The sequence below is a fragment of the Anopheles coluzzii genome, chromosome 3 (assembly GCF_943734685.1).
Source record: "Anopheles coluzzii chromosome 3, AcolN3, whole genome shotgun sequence".
Lineage (NCBI taxonomy): Eukaryota > Metazoa > Arthropoda > Insecta > Diptera > Culicidae > Anopheles > Anopheles coluzzii.
Genome location: NC_064671.1, coordinates 67331350 through 67345827, shown reverse-complemented (window position 1 = coordinate 67345827; position 14478 = coordinate 67331350). Strand labels below are relative to the sequence as shown.

Below are 14478 nucleotides of genomic sequence, written 5' to 3'. Positions count from 1 at the left end.
TCTTAGTTATAAAATAACTAGCGTATAGTAGTGCAGTCCTAGCAATGTTTTAACCCATCAAAGACGATAGTTCATAGCTTCTTGGATTCCTTAAAAGTCATAGCATAAGTTATTAACAATACGGAACATTTCGAAATTTCGATTGGAATGGTCGAAATGTTGGAAAGATCGGAATTTAGTAATGATGACCAAAACGGCTCTGACCGGCCCCAAACAATGTCGGAGCCGGTTTTAACACAGTACACCAAAACAATACCTTTCCACTGAAGTTTCAAACGAGAAAATCCGTTGGAAAATGCAGAAGATACTTAAGTTAAGGAGCGGTCCAATGGTACAGTCTTCAACTTGTACGACTTAATAACAAGCCCGTCGTGAGATCAAGCCTGAAATGGACGCGCTAGAAGATAGATTCGTTTTTTAACGCTATCGTACAATATCGTCTCCATTGAACCGTTAGTCCGGAGCTGTTGGTCTGGAGCCGCCTCCAAGCATAAATCGGATGTGCCGTTGATGTGCTCCAGAACACCCGTCACTAATACTCACAGCAATGAAAAAAACGACGCTTGAACTGTTTTCCACGGATTTTTTGGTATGATCAGAATGGTTGTAACAATCGAGGAATGGCTTGAATGATTGTTCGGAACTGTTGGAGCGGTAGGTGGATACAACGTCATCAAAGCAAGAATTTAAAAATACAAGCATAAAATCGAATCGTCGTTTGCAAATTAATTCTGAAGATCATTGACTTGGAAACGGTTATTGAAACAAATATTGGACGCGAATTCCTAGGTACTATTTCATTCAGTTAGTATAACAATCAAGAAACAAAATGATCACACAAAAAGCTGAAGAATCAAAATAGAATTAAGAATTACCCTCCTTTTTTACATTATTTAGAAGCAATTTAGGTTAAATGAACATCAAAACAATGGTACATTCAGAAAAAAGAAAATTGAAAACTAAAACAGTTTAAAGTTAACCCAGTCTTTAAACTAGGCGCTTAAGTATTATATGATTTATTGCAAACTATGTATACTATTGGTAGTTTGGACAGTTTTCAGGAGCATCTCAAAATTACTTGCTTTAAAATTTTCCCTTATTATTCGCTGGAGCAGTAGCAAAATCTGATACTCTAAAGTGGGGGCTGGATAGAGCCAAATTTGGGAACTACTAAGTAGGATGATTCATCCTTTTGTAACTGTTGTCAAAACAGCCTTGACAGCCAGACAGTATTGAAAAATTGTTTGAATGAGCAATTTATTGACGCCATCGTATCACACATGCCTACCTTAAACTAAAAGTAAGTCTTCTTTTGCCTATAGGATGCTTGGGCACACTAATAATTTAACGAAACTTCCCATTGCTTAAATATCCCAGCGAGCTACTGTTACCGTCGCAACCATAAAAGTAGGATGAAGGCAAGGTCGCTTACGGTCGTTTGCTCACATCTTGTAGGTCCTGCTGTTGCTGTTGGTGTTGTGCCTTCTCTTCCCGCTCCTGGTACGAGCGAAGCATCTCCTTTAGCTTCTTGATCTCCTCGTCCTTACTGCGCAGCTCCATATCCTTGCTGCGCAGCTGAATCTCCTTGTTCTGCATCTCCATGCTCATGTAGATCAGCTCCTGCTCCTTCACGATCAGTGACCGCGTGGTACGCTGCTCCAGCAGCGTCCGCTCCTCCTCCGTCTCGTGCTGAGCACGCTGCTGCTCGTCGATCTGCGTGCGCAAACAGGCGATCTCCTCCTCCCGCAGCGACAAGCTGCGGCGCAGCTCCGAAATTACCCGATCGCGATTGATTCGAATCCGATTGACCGCTTCGACCAGATCCTGCATGCCGGGCCGTTTGGCGGGCTGCAACTGCAGCAAGCTCTTCAGCAGCGCGATAAAGTCACGATCCAAACCGGGTGGAAATATGCCGCGCCGTACCTGTTTGATCGTTTCCGCCCGCTCCATGTCAGTGGAGAACGGTACGAGCAGTTCGAGCAGTATGATGCCAAGCGAGTAGATGTCCGACTTTGGGTCGCATTGCCCGGCAAGCTGTTCCGGTGCGGCGTAGAGCGGTGTACCGAAGCCAACGCCAACGTGGGAGCTTTGCAGGGGGCAAGCTAGGCCGAAATCGCCCAGTTGGATGCACAGCTTGGAGTCGTGGTGCGAAAGGCTTACGAAAATGTTGCTCGGTTTTATGTCGTGGTGAACGATGCCGCGGGAGTGAATGTAGTTGAGCCCGTTGAGCAGCTGCTGGAAGACGTCGATCACGATGTCAAGGTGCTGCACGTGCCCGTCGGTCAGCGAGTCATCTTTGGAGGGTTCCGAATTGCGGCGGACTGGCGATTCTCTATCGAAAAGCACACTGTCGGTGTTGGTCGTGTCGGAAATCTGTGAGCTTTGGCGACAGAACGAATTCCGCGGGATTGAGTTTACAATGCCCAGCTCGTTGTGCAAGCGGTTGTGCAAGAAATCGGCATAGAATTGGGTAAAGTTGTCGGTAGCGTTGCGCTGATCGAGCCATTCGCGCAGTGTCAAGTGGCACAGCGTCATCTGAATGTAAAGTGTTGCCCACTTCAGATTAATGTGTGCCTGGGACTCTTCAATGCTGACGACACTTCTTGATGTTTCCTCCACTTCCGCTATTTGGTTTCGTGCCTCTTCGCTGCTCTCCTGCTCCTGCTGTTCCTCACCGTTGCTCCTTTCAAACAGGATGCTAAACTCGTCCGAATCGTGCTCGGGTCGGCGCAACGAGTCACTTATATCACGTGTTCCCTCTCCATCCTCATCCTCCTCTTCTTCCTCCGAAGAGCCCGATCCATCCGCTTCATCCATTGTCGACGTACTGTTAACGCTGTTCTTCCCCGGGGACATTAACGGCTCAAGCCACGCCGCTTTGTACGGTACGATGTTGATGTGATTCAAGCTCGCCAACGTTTTCACCTCCGCCAGATGTACCAGCACGTTCTTGATCGTGGTCGACCGGATCGTAACCTTCTTCACCGCGTACACAATATCGTCCAGCTTGTTGCGAGACCGGTAAACCTTGCCGAACCCTCCGCCGGCAATGAACGAAAGCTCCTCAAACTCCCGATAGTACCGGGACCACTCCAGCCCCGCCGGCAGTGGCCAATACTCTTGCAAATCCGGCAGCACAACGGGCAGGTCGCGCCCCCGGGCAATGCTAACGAGATGGTATAGCGCCTTCTGGTACTGGCTGCGCATCATCTCGAACTCGCCCATCGTGTACGTTTCGTCGATCAGATTGACCGCATGCAACCGGTCGCAGATTGTTTTGTATAGAACGCGCGACCGCTCCGCATCCGGCTCGAGCAGGGCACATAGCTGCTGCAGCAGGCTCTCCACCAGCAGGCTGACCGGCGCGGACGCTTTCGTGGCAATGCGCGTCTGCAGCGAACGCTCATTGCTGTGCAGCTCGGCAGTGGTTCGCGTCACGATGGACAGTAGATTCGTGGAGCCTGCTAGATAAACGGTACAGAATTCGTATAAGTTCGAGCATTTTCTAGAATATTCTGCAGAAATACTGAAACCTTCAGGCCGAAGGTTACCTGAGTCGAACTTTTTGATCGTTTCAATGTTGTTCCAATCGATGTCCAGATCTTCATCGTCCTCGGAATCCATCGTCAAGATGACCATATTCTTGGGGGCGGTATGGTAAACGGGAGGGGCAACTTTTTGTGTACTTTTTACTTATAAAAAAAACACGGCAACTTTTAGGGCAGAAACATTCACGACATTCACGCTACGGAAAAACCAAAACAAAGTCACGTCAAAACGGGACAGTGCAGGCAGGGTTCGTAGGGGTTACTTTATGTGCAGGACAGTTTGTTTGCGATTGAATCTTTTATTTTTGTTATTTCCGAATTCGGTTTAATTGTCTAAAGAAGAATTAAAATACAGTCTTTCCCCGAGCTACGCGACACTCAAGTTAAGCGAATTCGAGTGGCGCGAATTTTTATTTTTGACAGTTTATTTGTCAAATCATTACAATTATCTCCATTAATTGTTAAATGAAAAAAAAAACATGCAATTTTTCCAAAGGTTTTATATAACTAACAAGACAGAAACAACCTTTTTTTCCATACGAATTACAGGCGGTCCCCGAGATACACGGTACCTCTTATACGCGGATTCGGAGATACGCGGTTTTCTAAATTTGACAATTCTTTGAGCAAATTGTACTGATTTGACACATCAATTTTAAATTGCCAAATAATTTCCGTTTTGATCGAATGTTAAAAACTATTTCAAAAGGTTTAAAACAGTTATATTCAGTCAGAATAATATCAAATAATTCATAAAGTGACTAAAACCACCCCTTACTTGCAAAATTACACGAAAATTAGTGATATTTCAGCTGGAAATCACGAGATTCGACTTACGCGGAAATTCGAGATACGCGGTATTTTGCGGCCGTTTTCGGTCCCCATTAACCGTGTATCTCGGGGACCGCCTGTACATTCAGTGAGTTATAAATCACATAAATAAACTAAATTCTATGAAAAATCATCATTAATTAACTATATATTGGCTGTAAAACGTGATATTCGACTTACGCCAAAAACCGAGTTAAGCGAATGTCTCCGGAACGCATTATTCGCGTAACTCGGGGAAAGACTGTAAATAAAAACCCTACCAATTCGACTAAACGTCAAATCGGTGTGTTTGACAGAACTGGCTGCACGAAAATGCTCTTTGGGCGCAAGTGACAGTTCCCCATCAGCTGTCCTTGCGGGTTCAAAACAAATGCCGTGATAAGTTATCGGTTTTCTATTTACGAGTCTTTCCATTACACGGCATAAATTTCGTTAGGTTAGTACATGGTGCTTGTGGTAGTGACGAAAAAAAAAGGTTCAAAGGTCACACCTCGCATTCTGTTTCGTGTTAATTTCAGTGTAAACAGAACCGACGCCGGGTGTGCCGCTCCGTCCGCTGCGAGAAATGTTCCGTCGATCGTTGACCGTTTCCTATTCGCCGTTCCGAAACAATTATGTCACGCTACCGGACAGCTACTACCGGATGCTTTCGAGCTATGTAAGTAACAAAAGGATACTGCCAAGTACCTGTGGTTCATGCCTATCTAAGGGTCCTTTTTTGGTGGCCCTCATCTTACCCCCGAAAACATTCCTCAATTATTGCTAATAAACTAACTTTCATAATGGTGGTGTACCGCGTGTGGGGGCCGCGGCCGGGGCGCTGGTATGTTGGGTTTATTTTTAGAAAAACGGGTGTCTCTGTCTGACGCATCGCATCGACACGTACTACGTGTCGTGGGCCCCGTACGGGGGAGGCGGACTGGCCGAGAACCATATCGGCATCAACGCGCAGGTGGCCCGCTCGATGGACCTGAAGGAGGGCGACGCCGTGATGGTGGCGATGATCATGGATGTGCGATCGTTGAAGCGGGTGGAGGTGAGCGCCGCGAGCGAAAAGGACTGGGAAATGTTGGTAAGTGTGGGTGTGTGTGTTGGTCGGTTGGTGTCGCCTTTCCGCGTTTAGGAATGCGACGGTTTTAAAGAGGTTTGTTTTTGGTGTTTTTTCAGCAAATCAGCAGCAGCCGCATTCAATCAATTCTGCTCGATCAAACGAGGATAGTCACGAAAGGACAGAATCTGGTCGTGTGGATCAATGACTCAATAAGCATTAAAATCAAAATAAGTAGGAAAATTGTTAAACAATTTCTCAGGAAGATGTTACTTATAATGAATTTTTTTTACAGAATTCATAATTCCCACGCTGCCCTTTGGCCGGTTGGAAAACGATACCGAGCTGGTGGTGGAACCGTACAAAAAGCTTCCCGGGCTGAACAGCCTCGCCAAGCCGGAAATACCGAAGCTTACGCGCAGCAACACCAACCTGAACATCGCGGAACTCGTCCGACAGCGCAACATGGAGCGCAAAAAGTCGAGCGAGTACATCAGCGCCCTAGAGAACGGTTTGGCAGGGACCACGCTTTCCAGCACCGCCCCTTCACACGATCCCGGCATACTGTCCGCGGCGGAAAGTGGCAAAAAGCGACCAATGTCGTGGCAGAAAACGCTCGAAGGCAATAAGGAGAATGGAATCCTTCCGGGCCTGCCACCCAAAAACTCGCTTCAACGATCCTCCACCAGTGGAAGTAATTCATCGTCCGGTTCGGTGGCCGGTATGAGCGCACAAACGGCGGTGCGCAATTCTTCCTTTGAAAAAGACCTCGAACGCCACCTGAATCGGTTGCAGACGAGCAAATCGATGGCGAACTTTATGGCGTACGAAACACCTGCTGCTTCCCCGAAGGAGCAGGGATCGAGCCCCATCGACAGCCCGAAGCGAGAGCCGAGCAAAACGGTCCACCTCGATGGGCTGATCGAAACGCTCGGCCAGAATGTGGCGAAAGTGTACGAGTTTCGGGTGATCCGGGGCGTGTGGAACAGTCGGCGCAGTACGACGCAGCTGTGCGACATACACACGACGAAGGAGAACGTGCCCGCGACGATGGACATTAACAAACCGTTCCTGCTAACGACGAACGACAATCGGGAGTACTACGTGAACGTGCGGCTGGCGGTGGATGGTGAACGGTTCCCTAAAAATGCTTACCCGACGGTGGAAATAAACGACCGGTTGATGGAGCAGCTGGAAATAAATCACGGCGAGAAGGTAACGCTCAAACCCATTCGCAACGCGCTCAACATAGTGGACCGGATTGAGCTGCTGCCGGCGACGAAAGTAGCGCCGATCATTGAGGAGGACATAGTAGAGAAGTTTAAACAGTTTGTGCTGCACAACTCGAAGATCCATGCGCTGCTGCTGAACCAGGAGCAGCTGTTTAAGCTGCCGGAGTACTATCTTACGTTAAAGCTGCAGCCACCGGCGTTAAAGTACTGCTTGATCAACAGTACGATACTGCGGCACAGCAAGATTTGCTGTACCGGTGAGGTGAAACCGGTAGCAGGGTACTCGGATGTGGATGGGAGCAAGAAGACACCGGCTGCGCTTAAAAACACGGAATCGGTTGAGGAATGTAAGCTGGTGAAGATCGAAAAGATTGAACGCATCGTGGAGGAGTGTACCGATCGGCTCAAGTACGCACTTTGCTTGGATGCACGGTGTAAGGTGCCGCAGCAGTGCAATATGTTCATTGCAGGTGAGAGCAATCACTTATTTCATTTATTTAATTCGCAACACATTTACAATATTTACAATAAATTAGAGTTATTGCATAATAAAGCTACGCGAGTGGCGCATGAGTCGCAGGAAGCAGTTGCGGGACATACCGGGTTCGTAAAGAGCGCAAACGGAATTAAACTCATTGCACATACGGTAGAACGGATTTAAACGACCAAAGCGTATAAGTTTATTTTCGATCGAAAAATGGGAGAATCAATACGGAAGTTTAGCAGATCCATTAAAAACTTTGTGCGTTACGGTGGCGCTCTTCGAGGGACTCATCGAGGGCGCAGCGAGCCCTGTAATCGGTATTATTCCATCGGCGTAAAGCGTGGCGTGGGGTTTTCCGCTGGACGGTTTCGATACGCGACAGTTGACGGTATGCGGTGGGCCACCAGATAACTGAGGCATATTCAATAACAGGCCCTGTTGCACACTGCAACAGGGCTCTTTCTTTTGCCAGTTGGTAATTATTATTGTTTACTTAAATAATAATTACCAACTGGCGAAAGTGATTGTTTATTAAGCTGTGTTATTATTAATAATTTCTTTACAGACGCTAAAAACCGTCACTTGTCGTGGGCTTTGACGAAAGAGTGACCTTGCATCTTTCGCTTAGCCTAGATCGAGATCCTTCGGGAATGCTCATCCCGATCAGTGGTAGCTGTTGACCTCACTAAATACCGTCTGTGTTACCCTCTTTCGGGAATCACAATAAATAACACTGTGCCAGCGAATCGACCGTTAATAATAATTAACAGGCCGGTTGGGTCGCTTAGTTTTCTTTAGTTAGCTGTGTAAATAGTCCTAATCGCTGATTGTCTCTAGATATAACATGTACTAAATGTTAGTCGAAATTGAGTTTTCCATCAAGAAAAACTCCTAGGTCGCACACACAGTCTTTACGCTCCACAATACATCCGCCTAAGGTATAGTTGCTCGAAACAGGGTTTCGAGAACGGCTGAATATGATAGTGGTACATTTTTCGACGCTGAGCCCGAGGCAGTTACTTGTGCACCACACGAAGAAAGTCCAAAATGCTTTGTAAGCCTGCTCGGTCGCTAGAAGTTTGAACTTGAAGAAACAGTTTAGTGTCATCAGCATACATCAGGTGACAATTGGCAAGGAAGTGCGAGTGAAAGGTTGTTCATATATAATATGAAGAGCAGTGATCCGTGGTTGCTTCTCTGGGGCACTCCTGAGCTGACGAGAGGAATATATGTCCATCCTTACAGAGTAAGTGCGATCACCAAGATAGGATCGCAACCATAGTCGAGCTGGGGAGCTCCAATATATCCTATTTTATGAGCAGGATTGAGTGCGGGATTGAATCAAATGCCGCTTTGATGTATGTGTAGATTGCATCGACTTGCATCCGGGCATCTAACGCGGTGTGGCAGATGCTTACTGGTGTGGCTCTTTTGGGTGTGAAAGCGTGTTGAGCTTATATAATTCAAAACACTGGCTAGCATGCGGTTTGTAAACGAGCATCTCGAAGACTTTAGCGCAGACGCAGAAGAAAGTGATTCCACGATAGTTGGAGGCAGCAGCTTTATCGCCTTTTTTGTGGATGGGTACCAGCCATGAGACTTTCCAAGGCGGGGGAAAGACTCCTGTACGAAGCGAGGCGTCGAAGATTTTGCCCAGCATAGGAGTGAGCTAATTAATGCATCTTTTTTAACATGGACGCAGGAATGCCGTCAATAGCGTCCTTAATCGAGTTTTCATTGAAAACCGGAAGGCATGGGTTGATGGCACAAACTGGTGTGCAGTTCTGTTTAAATTGGGATCGGTGGCGTCACGGCGGAATGTGTCTTGGAATCGCCTAGCGAATAATTCACAAATTTCCGGAGCAGTATTTCCATTCCCACATTGTAATTGAGATTGTAAGTGATTACACTGTGGAAGGATGATGATTTGCGTTTGGAATTAACAAAGTTTTACAATCCTGTGGAGTTGCGGTAGCATACTCTGCAATCAATTGCTTTCTTGCTTTAATTGTTAATTTATTAATTCTATTCCCCTTTTTTTGTAGGATCGTCACAGAGTGGAAGGAAAACGGTATGCGACAACATACTGAAACGACTGGCGGAAGTGCCGTTCTACTGTTTCTCGACCACGTTCGACTGTGCCAAGCACAAGGGTCGCAAACCGGACTCAATACAGAAGGATCTGCGGCATGCTCTCTACCTCTGCATGTTCCACAGTCCCGCGGTGCTGTTTATGGATGGATTGGACGTGCTAGCCCACCAGCCGGGCGATCAGAACACACCCGATGCTGAATATCACAATAAGTAAGGTCATCGCCGATCTTTAATGTTGGTCGAATTCGATTTTTAAAATCCTCATTTTTCTCTCCCTCAACAGAGTGTCGGACATGATTCGCAAGCAGATCGAAGAGTTTACCGGCAACAATCCGATCGCGGTCATCGCGTCGATCAGCAGCTCTTCCAACCTGAACCGCCGGCTGCACTCGTCCCGCGGCTACCATCTCTTCCAGCAGCACGTCAAGCTGCCGAACCTGGACAAGGCGGATCGGGAAGCGGCCCTGAAAAGCCTGTTCGTCCAGCGTCAGTGCAAGCTGGACCGGCGCATCGATTGGAAGCGGCTCGCGAATCAAACGGAAGGGTACGCCATCGGCAGCCTGGTGCAGCTCGTCGATCGGGCCGTGTTTTACGCGTACAAGCAGGACGGCAAGTTCCCGTTCGTGACGGAGGCGATGGTGTCGGAGGCGCTGGACGTCACCAATCGGTACTGTTTGGTGGGCATCGAGAACCACAAACAGCAGGCGACCGACGAGCTGGAGGAGGACGACGACGAGGTGCCGGGCGATAAAGTGCCGGGCCTGGAGGGTGCGATCGAGGTGTTCCAGGAGGTGCTGATGTGGCCGACCCGCTTTCCGAAGATTTTTGAAGCATCGCCGCTACGAAATCAGGCCGGCATACTGCTGTTTGGGCCGCCCGGAACGGGGAAAACGTATCTTGGTATGTGCTTTAGAATTGGTTTCAATGTAGAAAATGGATTGATTTTATAAAGTCATCTTTTTTCAGTATCGAAATTGGCCAAAACGTGGAATCTGCGCATGATTTCGGTGAAGGGTCCCGAGCTGCTGGCGAAGTACATCGGTCAGAGTGAGGAAAATGTGCGCAATCTGTTCGATCGGGCGCGCAGTGCCAAACCTTGTGTGCTGTTTTTCGACGAGTTTGACAGCTTGGCGCCACGCCGTGGCCACGATTCGACCGGCGTGACGGATCGGGTCGTGAATCAGCTGCTAACGGAGCTGGACGGTGTGGAGGGGCTGCAGGGCGTGACTGTGATAGGGGCGACCTCGCGGCCCGAGCTGCTCGATCCGGCCCTGTTGCGCTCCGGGCGTATCGATCGTTTGGTGGAATGCACTCTGCCGGGTGTGGTAAGTGCAGGTGGTCATAAAAGGATTGTCACCCAAATTGGTAACGTATTTTTTGCTTTTCCTTTGCAAAGACTGCACGGTTGGAGATTTTTAGCAATCACAGTAAATCGCTGACGCTCGACAAGGACGTTGATTTGCGCGAGTTTGCAGTAAAGTCGGAATACTACACCGGAGCGGACATTAGAAGCATTTTAACAACGGCAAACATGCTGGCGGTGCAGGAGAGTCTTAGCAATGATCCAGAGGTAAGTAAAGTCCAAACGATTTTTACGTGATTTTCTTACCAAATAGGAGAATAGTACTCTAAAAAAACAAGATGTTAAAAAGGACAGAAATTTTGAAACTGTTGTAAATCATGCAAATCCAATAATTTACGTAAGAACACGCTCTAAGCATCGGAAGGTTTTCTATTGATTATTATGTGTCATTGAAACTAAATCTCTCTCTTTATCGAAACCATCCATCCGGTTTGTCGGTTTTGTTCCGCGTTTTATTCGCTGAATGATAATTACCGACACCCGAAGCAGCACCGCTTTTTAATAGCAATAATGCACCAAACCCCGTCCGTACAGTTGATGCCACGTCTACTTATCTAACCACATCCCAACGGGCAAGGCGGCTCTCTCGTGAGCGAGAATGGAACCATGAAACTGAGTAGCGTTTAATTACAGGATTTTAATTATTCGCTAACGTCTTTGGAACGACTTTTGCGATGCACGGGTCCCTTCTTTTCGTTGACTTTGTGTGTGTGTTTGTCAGGCCACGTCCACGTCGGATCAGTACCATCAGCTGGTGCGGTAAGGAAGGCTTAATTACTTTCCATCCATTCCGGTGGCGGGCGGAACGCAATGTTCGTGGCAAAACTTTCGCAACGCGAACGCGTAGATAAGCGCTTTTTCCGCGTTTCCCGTGTCGCGAGCTAAGTGATATTAGCTGTGGATGTCGCGTTGTGCGCGACTCCTAATATCCTGTGACAAAGTGAACTTGGTGTAAACGGATCATTCTGTCCCGAGCGTTTCTGGTGGGGCGTAATGTGCTGGAGCTCGCAGGTGAAGTTGTTTGTGTCGAGGAGATTGTTCTCGAGTTCATTCTTTCCCAGCGTGTTCAGCGGTGTGACACACCGTGTTTTGGGGAAGGGGTTTATGATATCCCCTGCTGCTGGTGGTCTTTTCTTGGTACAGCTGCACTTTCACTGTTGCGCTGTTGTAAAGCCGATGATGAGCTGCCGATTATGTAAATGCATATGTGAAGATAGCGGTAGCGTGGCAGCCGGGCGATAGAAATAAAGACAGTGCTTAGCTGCCGGTTCGTTCGTACGTTCGTTTTTTAGCGGTCTAATATTTCTCAACGATTATTATGATGAGCGTTGCCGTCGTCTTCGTCGTTGGTGATGCTTACGATGTTGGGCTGTGAGGCGTTGATGAAAATGTTCCACTCCGACAACATACACACTCTCCCTGTGTGTGAAAGATCATAAGAATAGGACCCTGATCGTCTGCCGGTGGTCCTAATGATTTTGTTTTCTCGTCATTTTTGTTGTTGTAGAAAGTGCCTGAGCAGATAACGGTGAGCCAGCGCCATCTAGCCGAAGCGTTTAGTAGCACGAGACCGTCACTCTCGCCGCGGGACATTGCCAAGTACAGGGAAACGTAAGTGCCGTTCACCGCTCATAAGCCATCGCGCGCTAAGGCATCTTACCTACTAAATCGGACCATTTTGTTCCACCCTTTTTTGTTGTTTCCACAGCTACGCACGATTCACTAACAAAGAGCCACCGTCGCGGGATTTTGTTGCTAAACGTGCTACATTAGCATAACGAGTGAACGGGAGAGAAAAAGCGGTAATCCTTAGTTTTACTATCACGTAAGTACGGTTTTGGTTTGTGGTGGGCGATGGTACGAACGTTCTTAATTTTTGAGGGATTGTGCCCGAGTTTTTGCGTTATGTCTTACAGACACCGGAGAGCATTTTGGTTGTTGTTTTTTTTATAAAGAGATTTTTCTTTTTTTTAAACAAAAAATAAAATAGTTGGCTTTTTGTAAAAACTCAATGAGCAATGCGCAGTACCTTCGGGAATGAATATTGAGAAATTTGTTGAATGTTTTTTTAAGAGCACAATTCAAAAAGCACAATCAATTCAATTTGCAGTAGGACGTTGCTTTTGTTGAAATATTTCATGCAACTGGATGGATAATAATGTTATTAGACTACCAGTGCATTTTTTTTCACATTATGTTATAAAGATTCTTATTGTTTCCATTGATGTAAAAGACAGTTTTACTTATTTATTACAAAACTCAAGAATTTAGACGTATTTAATTGTTGAACATGTTTTCCCAAAGAGCCGTGATACATGAGAGCTTTAAAAAGACTGTTAAGTAAGTAGTTAAAGCGGCATTGTTATGATATTTATTTAACAACTTATTATTATATATTCTGTTCTTAATATTAATTTTGTAATATTGATAAGTATTTTTAGTTTAAAAGACTCCGAAAAAACTATTTTATTTGTATTTAAATTTAGAGCTATACATAAGTAACATTTCTTTGTGTTTAAATATTTCACACTGTTAATTAATTAGTACTATCAGCTGCATATGAATACATTTTACACAGTGGGAATAATGAAATAATTTACAATTTTGAAACAAGTTAAATGAAAAGTTTTAAAATTTCCGTTTAATTATTGAAATGACGTATGACGTAAATGTGTATGATGAAATTTTTGACCAAATTTATCATTATTGTCATAAACAACAGTATTTCCTGCTTTACTACACCCATTTTTGTTTCAGAAATGGAGTGGTAAACGATTATAGTTAAATATTTGCAAGAACCAAACATCTCTTCTTCCATTGTGAAAAAAAACCTCTCAAAAGCGAACCAACGTCCATTCCGCGAAATGAGCATTAATCATATTATCCTTGCACCGAATCCGGGCGCCTACGATCAGCAGTACCCAACGGTACTGTATCATAGCATTGCCAAAGTCCATCAGATGCCGGCAAATATGATAGCTAAATGGTGGACAAATTGCTTTTGACACTGCCATTGGGCGAGCGTTGAAATGCTTTCAGTTCGTATAGCTGTCCTCTCTCCCTCGAGGGGCGCCCATGAGTGCCCATGTGGCGATAATGGGCGGATGGGGAGCATTGATGGGGTGACTTCGGTGGTTCCCTTTTTTGTTGCCGGTTGTTGTGGGGCTGGACCGACTAAACCACCAGCCGGCATCATAGTAAAATGGTGGAAAATTGGAAAAAATCACTCAAACATAACGACGAACCACTCGAATGCAAAAATACCCTGCGGAATAGACAAAAGCGCTCATGTTGAAAATAAACGCCATCCCGCGGACAAGGACGGCGGTTGTGAATGTTTTTCTCTGGCGCCCCCGGTTTTTTATATAACGCAAGGTGCCCCTTTCTAATCCCTGAAGCGGATGTTTGTGTCTTTTTTATTTCCTCTCTATTCCTCTCTCTTTTTCTCTCTATTGCTCTGTCTGTTTCCTTTGCAATCGTTTTATTTTGCTAGTTGATGTTTGATGCATGATAACTGGTGTCGCAAACACGCGGGACGATCCAATGTACCGGCGAACTCCGGCGAGTGGGAGAAGCGCTGGGGTGGGATGGAAAAATTGTTTGGAACAATTTCAATTTTCACACCTTTATGACACTTTCCACCACTTCTCTATGCCTGGCGGGGAAAGGCAAGCAGTGCTATGATGCCATTTTCAATGTGATTACAGTTGTTATTTGCCGTTCTTCTGGTTTGGTTTGTTTCATACCGCGACTGGTCAATGGCGGGTGTTACTACTGCAAGTAACACAGTGTTTGCATGTATATGCTGTCTCTTTACTGTGCTGATTCGATTCAGCACAAACCGTGTTTATGTAGGGAAGCGGAGAAAACTCATTTTC

The 14478-nt window shown here is 46.2% G+C and overlaps 2 protein-coding genes across 3 annotated transcripts; one reads left to right on the top strand and one right to left on the bottom strand.

The window, feature by feature from the left end:
* Window positions 1–1232: 1232 nt before the first annotated feature.
* LOC120957975 (eukaryotic translation initiation factor 2-alpha kinase 1-like) lies at window positions 1233–3775 on the bottom strand. Of its 2 annotated transcripts, none has more exons than XM_040380470.2 (2): window positions 3552–3775; window positions 1233–3464 (listed from the first exon to the last, which is right to left on the bottom strand). In XM_040380470.2, exons 1-2 carry the CDS (start codon window positions 3637–3639, stop codon window positions 1429–1431), a joined length of 2124 nt encoding a protein of 707 aa, XP_040236404.2. In that variant the 5' UTR covers window positions 3640–3775; the 3' UTR covers window positions 1233–1428. The 2 variants fall into 2 exon arrangements, with proteins under 2 accessions (XP_040236404.2, XP_040236405.2); XM_040380471.2 differs by having other exon boundaries at window positions 1233–3461.
* A 921-nt stretch (window positions 3776–4696) lies between these two features.
* LOC120957769 (peroxisome biogenesis factor 1) lies at window positions 4697–12612 on the top strand. Its single transcript, XM_040380122.2, has 11 exons — window positions 4697–4815; window positions 4898–5037; window positions 5224–5451; window positions 5547–5661; window positions 5723–7129; window positions 9189–9447; window positions 9521–10137; window positions 10204–10562; window positions 10634–10807; window positions 12108–12211; window positions 12309–12612. The coding sequence occupies exons 2-11, from the start codon at window positions 4945–4947 to the stop codon at window positions 12376–12378; spliced, it is 3426 nt and encodes a 1141-aa protein (XP_040236056.2). The 5' UTR covers window positions 4697–4815; window positions 4898–4944; the 3' UTR covers window positions 12379–12612.
* Window positions 12613–14478: the final 1866 nt, after the last annotated feature.

Coding starts and splice junctions, on each gene's coding strand:
- LOC120957975 (XM_040380470.2), bottom strand. CDS start 3,639: ATGGTCATCTTGACGATGGATTCCGAGGACGATGAAGATCTGGACATC. Junction 3,465..3,551: donor GATCAAAAAGTTCGACTCAG/GTAACCTTCGGC, acceptor CCGTTTATCTAG/CAGGCTCCACGAATCTACTG.
- LOC120957769 (XM_040380122.2), top strand. CDS start 4,945: ATGTTCCGTCGATCGTTGACCGTTTCCTATTCGCCGTTCCGAAACAAT. Junction 5,662..5,722: donor AAGCATTAAAATCAAAATAA/GTAGGAAAATTG, acceptor TTTTTTTTACAG/AATTCATAATTCCCACGCTG. Junction 9,448..9,520: donor GATGCTGAATATCACAATAA/GTAAGGTCATCG, acceptor CTCCCTCAACAG/AGTGTCGGACATGATTCGCA.